This window comes from Phanerochaete carnosa, assembly GCF_000300595.1.
Source record: "Phanerochaete carnosa HHB-10118-sp unplaced genomic scaffold PHACAscaffold_10, whole genome shotgun sequence".
In the NCBI taxonomy this organism is placed as follows: domain Eukaryota; kingdom Fungi; phylum Basidiomycota; class Agaricomycetes; order Polyporales; family Phanerochaetaceae; genus Phanerochaete; species Phanerochaete carnosa.
The window spans coordinates 1,845,921-1,854,355 of NW_006767637.1; the positions used below are offsets into that span (position 1 = coordinate 1,845,921).

Sequence of the window (8,435 nt, forward strand, 5' to 3'; positions counted from 1 at the left end):
TGCATTCTTACTAGCAATTTTTACAGGGTCGCACTGGAGCTTATATAAAAATTCCTGGTCACGGTACTCGTTCAGGATATGCTCGACGTCGGGAGAGCTATGGCGGAGCCACCCTGCCGATCCTACGCTGCAGTCGGGCAAAGCGGCTTGGGAGATAGACGGCGACGAGATGCAGAGCATACGCAGAGAAAGGAATTTTCAGGTCTATGCACACGCCAAGTGAGCCACTCGTCCTCACCCGTCATCTTTGTTGCTGAAACTGATGTGGTTTTGCAGGTTCCCGGGATGGGAGAGCACCATTGTTAATACAACCGTGATACTCTCATTCCGCCCTAATGATATCGATTATTGGCTGTTCTGCGCCTTGAATGGTTTTTAAAGCCATGTCATGTGCTGTATATTGTATTTGTCTGTGCATGTTTATTTGTTTACTCATATGTATATATTGTACTTGCTATCTAAGTCAGGCATGATGTACGCCGGTTGTAGTCACAGATAACCTGCAGATGGCATGCTGAACAGTTGGCCTCAAGGATGTGAAGACTTTAATTCAGCTCGTGCGCGGTAGCACTGTGGACATGTGGCTTGGGATATAACTCCCAATAAGAAACCGCCGTCGCGAAGCGGCAGGGGCGGGAGCAGCGCCGGCGACAGCTTGAGCGGGACCAGTTGTGACATGCTCGAGGCAGATAAGAAACGGTCCTAACAGGATGTAATGCATGATGTTGCTACCATACACTCGCTTATACGAAGATGAAATTACTCTGAGACTAGCATACAAGATCATTGGTATACGGCGACGCGCGACCGTAGTTAGCTCTGCATGTCCGGCGGAACAAAACATTCCAGCGCAAGGATCAGGTCGCCGGGTGCCTCCGTGTCGGACTGCATCATCCCAAGGCACGACCTCGCCAAATCTTGGTCCTCAGAGTACAAGGTTTCGGGAGATGTCTGCGACGTATCCTGGCTAGGGTTCGACATAGTCCAACCCTCCCCAGCATCGGCAAGCATCCTCCGTGGCGGCCTCGTCCAGCCCTGTTCGGCATGATAGGCTTGGACCAGCTTCGCGAGCAGATCCCAGATGTCGCGCCACAGGGACTTCACGTCGTGAGTCAGGCGCTCCCCTGGTACCACCTGATGGACATCCACGTAAAGCTCGCAAAGCCGCAACGCATCTAGCGCGCCGAAATTGTCTTGAAATTCGGTATCGTCCATCTTATCAATGAGAACGGAAAGTCTCGCGCGAGACTGCTCCAAGCACTCCTTCAGATCTGCAGTTATGGTGGTTAGTGTGTGCAATATTCGCTTATCGGGGCCTAGCAATACGCACCAGCGGCGCGGAGCAGGTTGCGACATGTATCAAGGATTCCCGGGTCCTGCAGCCGATCCTTGGGATGTAACGTCGCGAGGAGCCAGAAGATGCCGAACGAGCCTTCGTTGGCCCACATGGATCTGAACAGCTTTAGAAGCCCCCCGCTCGCGTCCATCTCGAACACGCAGCGCGAAAGCAGCATGAGCACGCCAATGACCTCTGCAGACACGTCGCGCCACTGCGGGGAGGGAATGTTCAGCTGCGGAACACACTTCTCCAGGAATTCCCAGAGATCCTTGAGGACCTCCGGCTTGCGCGGATTTTGCATTCGCAGAATTTCTGTTAAAGATCTGCGTGCAGCGGTTTTTGCGAGATCTGGCTGAGTGTTGGGATCTGGCTGGGAGCTGGAAACCGACCGGGAGCTGGGATCGGACTGAGAGTTGAGTTTGTCCTCTGGGGCCAGATAGCAGGCATACAGGTCGAGACACGCCTTCAGAGTGAGACCGTTCGTACATATCGACGCGAGGCGTCTCGAAAGTGGAACGAAAGCGCTGGCGGATGTACGTTTCCAGACAAGGTTGACTATGCGGGGTGTATGGCCGAAGAGAAGCTCGAGACACGCAGCTGCGTCACGCGAGACTTCATGAGTAGGTCGAGACAGGAGTAAGATGACTGCGTCTACGAGCCATTCGGGAAGGGTCGGCTGCAAGTTGGTGTGGCTCTTGATTTTCCCACGGATAATCTCCGCCACGATGTCGGTTATCGTCGTCCATTTATCGTCCGGGAGTGAATCCGGGAACTGCAAGATGGTCGTGAATACTTCACGCGGAACAACCTTCCCGCTGTCGCCGAGCAGATAGCGTAGCGCGGCCACGACGGACCAGAGTGCATCGGCTGGTGCGACGCTGTCACTGAGAAGCGGCTCTAAGGTGGCTTTGAGAACAAAGGACGGCTGCGACAACCAGCTTTGGAGGGTGCGGGTCACAGTAGGAGGGAGGTCCAGCTGCGACGGCGTGAGCAGCAGCACCGCCGCTCGTTTCTTGAAGGATGTTAGCTGGTTTAACGGGGTTGGAGGCGAATGATCGGCGTCCGAGTACCACCTCGTGCCAGCCGGCGCAACCGCGAGTATTTCGCCGGCCTTATTCATGAGGGTACCCCATGCGGCCTGCAGCTGCTCCATTGGTTGAGGAGACCGTCCGCCTGGATCGCGGACAGGCAGAACCTGAACGAACCTAGTGATGATCCAAAGCAGATTGTGCAATGTTTGTGCGGCATCGCTGACAGGTTGCTCGTAATCCAGCGATATTTCGTCGAATGGTCCTGCGAACAGCGGGAAGAGATCTTGATCGCCGGGGAAGGGACTGAGCGTGTCAATCAGAAGCTTCAGCTCGGGTGGGCTGAGGGCATATCGCTGGAGCACATCCAAAGCAAGCTCGGGTAGATTCTGGTCCGACCGCGCGAGCAGGATGGTGAGGGCATAGCAGGCCCACGAACCCTGCTTAGGCCGCTGTACGGCGAGTGGTGCTAGACCCTGCGCCACCTTTCTTGTGAGCTCGGTGAAGGCCTCTGCAGGGAGTGTGTGGAGATCTAGGACGGGGGATATACGCGGTTTCTGGCTGTAGAGTCCGACCTTGGTGAGGAACTGTGTGGCAGCGCGGATAATGGAGACCAGGTCAAGGCTATCGTACGACACTTTCTGCATGGTGGAATTGGCCATGGCATGAAGCAATTTGCGCATAACGGCTGTGTTAGATACACAGGATAGAAGCGCTTTCTGCATGTCGTTGCTCATACTGCTCTGCGGAGCTGAAGCTAGGAGCATCGCCGCATCATGCGACCAGCTCGAGGTATCGTCGTCGATAGGCCCAGCTGTAACCGCCGTTGCGACCTCTTGGAGCAGCTTCTGGCGTACACCGTATGTGATATGCTGAAGAGTTGGCATGGATTCGAGGGGTAGGCTCAGGCCGCCCGGCTTGAAGTACAACGAGAGGAAGCGGAGCACTGCGCGTACTCTGTACGAAGGGTGCCCGAATGCCGCGGAGAGTGCTGCTGATCCATTCTCGGTGTTATTGGGAGCGAGCATGGCAGTAGATAGAGCGTCCAAGATCACAGAGAGAGGTCGGCTGCCGATTTCATAGCCGCACATGAAATCCCTCACGTCCCGTGGTACAGCTCGAGACGATCCGGAGAACAGGATGAGGATGGCATTTGCAACGGAGATATCCTCGGTCGTAGGAGCAGAACCGTAGGGCAGATTGTTGATAAAAGTGAGCTCCTGCGCACGGCGGGCAGTCCGTATTTTATCGTGCTGCTTTAACGCCTTCATCGCCGCCTCCATGATGTTCGACAGAGGCTGATAGGTTGTTCGGTCCTGCAGAACGTCGAGGTCTAGGAGTTTGGGCTCGTGAGCAGCTGGAATGGGGTGGCCACGGTTCGAAAGGGCGAGACCGATGAGGGTGAAAATGAGCTCCATGGTGGTCGTGATGTCGGCACCTGATCGGGTGACCGCGGGCGAAACCACGTTCTGTAGTATGGCGTGATTTGGATCGTGTTCCTCTAGGACGCACCGGTAAACAGTGGCGTGGCGACGCGGAGGGAGCTCGTGGCCGCTTGGAGACAAGACGAGCGCGAGCGCTTTGACGAGCCAAGTCGGCGCTTCAGTGGACGGAGAGACCTCGAGATGATGGGTGGTGATGGTGTTGACGACAAGAGACGATAGCTCAGTCCAGTCTTGGTTGGATAACAGATCCAGGGGCAGGTGACCGTATGTGTTAACGACGTCCTCAGCTGTGGCTGCGACACGATGAGCGATTAATTTTAGCACAAAGTCAATGACATCGTCTGGCTTGTGCGGATCTTGCTGTCGAAAGGCGCCGAGTATGGTCGGTAGAAGACCATTACCGGGGAGGATAGCGTCAACGGATACGAGAATTTCGCTGTCGTCTTGATGTCTGTGAGCGTTGATGTTGTGTTCCTCTTCCTCCTTCGCAGCAGCCACTTCCTCCTTTGAAGGAAGCCACCGTGAGCTGTCAGCGGCGTCACCGCCGGATGGCTGCGCACTCCCGTGCCCCAAGATTCTGCGGTACAGAGCGCGGAATAGATACACTAGCGAGAACGCGAGTGTCGGGAGGAACGGGAAATGTTCACGACCAGTCTTCATGGTATGCTTGAGAAGCGTGACCTTGAAAGGGCAACGAGGCGAAAGAAGGGGGGAGATTATGGCCATACCAAAGAAGAAAATCCAGCCGCTAACAAGTGGTAGAGTCGTGAGGCCAAGCTGACGGTTGAATGCAGCTGTGAAGTAGCATAGTCCAATAAAAAAAAGTCCCAGGGACAGCTGAAGGAGGAGAGGAAGAAGGGCCGCGATGCTGAAGACATGCCATGACTTCATTGCCGGATACCGATATTGACGAGCGCGAAGCCGTTCTTGAGGAGATGCGTATTCCATCGCAAGGTACTCCGTAAGCCACTGTTTGACCATAATAGCATAGGACGCAGTGGCCATACTTATGACAAGGCTCGCAAACCAAAGAATGTTGACCCGGACAGCCCATGTCGGAGCGACGAAGTCAGAATCATCGGTGACTGCCGGAGGCAAGCGTCTTGTGCGCCGAACGGCTTGTCCAGCTGATGCTGCGCCTTGAGAGACAAGCTCTCGCAAGAGTACGACAGTTTCAGCTCCTCGATCAGGCAGGAGAAACCCGATAGAAAACACCGAAAATGCCGCAAGAACGGCGGAGTACAGGCCAGCCTATCAGACATTAATGTAAGCATTATGTGAGAGGAAGAGATATTCTTACGAAAAGAAGTAGTGCATCTATATCTTCCTTGGATGCTTTGACCTTCTCCGTGTCGAACTCCCGCACAGTGGTCTGCATGTCCGACCAACCCGTTTTCGTCGACGCAGTAGTGTCTGGGGACGAGTTTTCGCGCGTCTGCAAATCCGGTCCTCAGAGGATATACATACACATCCACAACGCAGTACGCACAGCTTGTACCCCGCATCGACAATTCTCGCAGAATTTTGGGAGCATTGTCTTGCTGCTATTTCCCCCATCTTCCGGTTGGGAACGCCTGTATTGATGTACAATCTCGCAGTATAATGGGACAACTCACCGGTTAAGCTCGTAGAAAAGCTTAGCATGGTAGTGGTCGAAGACGCCGCCGCCATGGGGACAGCTGCGAGTGTATGATGCGAGTTTTCCATGGTCGCCATTGGCATAAAGCAGAGTCGTTGACGAACAACCAGACGTCGCGCTGATGTTCTTGGTGATCTTATTGCGTCGGTGGTACGACCGTCGAGTGATGACAAGATCGGGGGAGGACAGCTAGTGGTAAGTCCTAATCCCACAGCCTAAGGTTGGACATTAGTAAGAGCAGCGTTTAGGAGCTTTCTCACCGGAGTCCCGAGTGATTGCGCTACGTCCAAGTTGTGCTCGCTTCCATGCTTTCCTAGTATGCTATTGAATTGCGGAAGCGGTAGAGCGCCTCAGCCTGGCACCATACTGTACTTTTTCGACATAAATTGCGGCAGGTGTCATTGTACCTGCACAGCCGTAACGCTGACAGCAGCCGTGGTTTTCGGTGGCTTGCTCCGAGTCCAGCCGTCGCGAAGCTTGAACAGCGGCTGCCGACAAAATTTTGGCGGATACGCGTGCAAGGTGTGCCGAAACTTTTGCTAGCACACCTGTAGTACTGCCTGTTGTATACCAGTGAACTTCTCTCTGGCCTGTGAACGACAGATTTGAGGTTTGGACAATAAGCGCCAAGTCAAAGGCCAACTTGAAATTTCAGATAGACGCCTCGGGATGCACTGGCAGATGATCACCGCCGGTATCTAATCAAACTCACAACATCCTCCCGCTGGAATGCTTGGATAACGGCTCGTCCGTAGGCTGGACAGTCTGCGTAAAAGAAGATTCAGCGTTGGACTCATGTGATGTTGCTGGGTCAAACCGCTTCTCAGATCTCAGCAGCCGACAGGTGCCCAGTATCATATCGTATGTGTGTGGTAACGCTGCATAATCCTGCAAGGCATGGAAGATGGATATCAGTCCACGGACCGACATTTCCAACTCTCGATAGATGATATTGGCATGTAGATAATATGGTACGCACCGGAGATACCCCGAACTCTATTCCCAGACCGGTGGCTGTGGGTATACTGACGGTCTCTTCCTACCTTCACGACGTCGACCATCCCCCGACACCAGTATGTCTGGAGTCAGTTTACGGAAACCGCTAGACAAGGCGAAAGATTTCTACCGAAAAATATCTCAGACGTCTCCGCGTGAAAACCTCCTGGACTCATCGTCATCGCAGCTCAAGCTGCCGCCACCAATTGCTCGCACATCATCGGCAGCAACAATAGACGGCAGCACACTCAATGCTACCTATAGTTCGTACCACCAAGTCTACCCGCAGTTATCCGACTGAGACTCGATGGTTGAACGATAGGTTTTCGCGAGGCCTGGCAACTGAGCATCATCGATGTGCAGCGCGTCCGCAATATGCTGCGGCGCATATTCCTGGTCGATGTCGTCGACAACATCTTACTGCACGCGGAATACTTCGCCGTCTTGAGCAGAAAGGGGGAGAAAACAGTTGTCGAGGACGACGATCACGTCCGTGTCCTGTCATTCCCAATGAACAAGACGCTGCGGGAGAGCATCAGGCGCGTCACTGTGCGCATCTACGGGCATGATCAGGGACCAAGCGCGTACCTCCAGGATCAGGGTTCCAGAGACAAGTCATGGACGTGGTACACACTGAAGAGCGGTCAGTGGGAGGAAGAGATCGCACGAAATAGCCGCACCGTTTTGGAGCCGAAGGCCCATGTGTGGACCTGCAAGGAGGGGGACAGCGAGATGACGCATATTCGTCAAGGAGATGAAATTGAGGTGTGGGCACATGCAAAGTGAGTTCCCTGCGGTCTGCTTGTCGGCGATGATGATTGGACTCATCTCCGTTCAAGGCTATTTGGCTGGAAGAATTATGTCGAGGGAGTAGAGATCACCATATTCTTCTACCCGAACGATAAGAAATCCCCGATAAATTCTCGTGAAAACGAGACCGCGCGAAGACGTTAATAGGCGATGGTAGAGCACACTCGGTAAACTGGTGCACTTAGTATTGGCATCTAGATATTCACTGCTCATTATGCACTGATTTCTGAATATCCCATATATTTTATATCTCGATCGCAGCACAATTGTGAAATATACATACGTACATTCCTTCAATCAGATACTTTTCCGTCACCAACTGAGACTCGGGCCGCAGGCGGGACCCACTGGCAGCTCCAGTATGGCCGAGGCTTGTACTATATTGCGCACGAACTGTCGGAAAAATAAAATTCCCCTTGAAATGCCTTTCAAGGCAAGTCAAGGCGTCAATGATACCCGGACATTGTAGTCTCGTAAACCATCTGCATCAGCAGCGCTCGGACGGAACCGAGCGAGACTGCGTCGGACTTCGAAAAACCGAAGTGCAGTCTCTGCTAGAGCGTCTGGTGACAATCGTTTGGGCGGGTGTGGATCGCGCGCACGTGACCTCGACGCGCGAGACGCGGCTCATTAAGAGCTAGGTGCCGGCCACGCACATCTCGCCTTCCACTCACTCTTTCTCTGCCGAAATTTTTATACACCCAGATACTATGCTCTATTAGTAGTATATCAAGCAAAAACCGCCTGACGACATCAAGAAATCGTAGATTATAATGTCAACCGCCGATGCTACTAGCAATTCCACTCCAGATAATGAATTCTGCTACCATGTCCTCAACGAAGCCCGCCGTAAAGCTGCAAAAGAAAGGAAATACGACTCCGCAGCATTTCGTGCAGCTTTATCTGCGAGAATCAATGAATTCTTTGGTTATCTGCCCCATGAATACCAGCTAGACATAGGCGAGGCTATAGAGCTTGGCCTCGACTGCATTCTCGTCGCAGGAACTGGAGCAGGCAAGACTCTGACCTTTGTAATGAAGCTATTGCTCAAGATGCAAGAGAAGAGAATGGTGCTTGTAGTATCACCTTTGAACGAGCTACAGAGGGACCAGGTAGGCTTTTAGGTGAAACCCGCATATATACACACATTTACCATGCATACACATACGCAGGCTCAG

General features: G+C 53.3%; 5 protein-coding genes across 5 annotated transcripts; 1 reads left to right on the forward strand and 4 right to left on the reverse strand.

Annotated features, from left to right (window-relative positions):
* Nucleotides 1–695: 695 nt before the first annotated feature.
* On the reverse strand, nucleotides 696–1,282 carry PHACADRAFT_263471 (uncharacterized protein). Its single transcript, XM_007400457.1, has one exon. It carries the CDS (start codon nucleotides 1,213–1,215, stop codon nucleotides 814–816), a length of 402 nt encoding a protein of 133 aa, XP_007400519.1. The 5' UTR covers nucleotides 1,216–1,282; the 3' UTR covers nucleotides 696–813.
* Nucleotides 1,283–1,301: 19 nt separating this feature from the next.
* PHACADRAFT_263472 (uncharacterized protein) lies at nucleotides 1,302–2,687 on the reverse strand. The gene has a single exon (XM_007400458.1). It carries the CDS (start codon nucleotides 2,490–2,492, stop codon nucleotides 1,317–1,319), a length of 1,176 nt encoding a protein of 391 aa, XP_007400520.1. The 5' UTR covers nucleotides 2,493–2,687; the 3' UTR covers nucleotides 1,302–1,316.
* Nucleotides 2,688–3,247: 560 nt separating this feature from the next.
* On the reverse strand, nucleotides 3,248–4,280 carry PHACADRAFT_263473 (uncharacterized protein; the record flags this gene model as incomplete). The annotated part of the gene is made up of 1 exon (XM_007400459.1): nucleotides 3,248–4,280. A coding segment is annotated over one exon (668 nt), but the record flags the coding sequence as incomplete, so codon positions are not given.
* Nucleotides 4,281–4,430: 150 nt separating this feature from the next.
* On the reverse strand, nucleotides 4,431–5,205 carry PHACADRAFT_76728 (uncharacterized protein; the record flags this gene model as incomplete). Its single annotated transcript, XM_007400460.1, has 2 exons — nucleotides 4,431–5,063; nucleotides 5,113–5,205. Coding segments are annotated over 2 exons (726 nt in total), but the record flags the coding sequence as incomplete, so codon positions are not given.
* A 936-nt stretch (nucleotides 5,206–6,141) lies between these two features.
* On the forward strand, nucleotides 6,142–7,568 carry PHACADRAFT_263474 (uncharacterized protein). Its single transcript, XM_007400461.1, has one exon. The coding sequence runs from the start codon at nucleotides 6,823–6,825 to the stop codon at nucleotides 7,231–7,233; it is 411 nt and encodes a 136-aa protein (XP_007400523.1). The 5' UTR covers nucleotides 6,142–6,822; the 3' UTR covers nucleotides 7,234–7,568.
* The last annotated feature ends 867 nt before the right edge of the window (nucleotides 7,569–8,435 follow it).

Coding starts and splice junctions, on each gene's coding strand:
- PHACADRAFT_263471 (XM_007400457.1), bottom strand. CDS start 1,215: ATGGACGATACCGAATTTCAAGACAATTTCGGCGCGCTAGATGCGTTG.
- PHACADRAFT_263472 (XM_007400458.1), bottom strand. CDS start 2,492: ATGGAGCAGCTGCAGGCCGCATGGGGTACCCTCATGAATAAGGCCGGC.
- PHACADRAFT_263474 (XM_007400461.1), top strand. CDS start 6,823: ATGCTGCGGCGCATATTCCTGGTCGATGTCGTCGACAACATCTTACTG.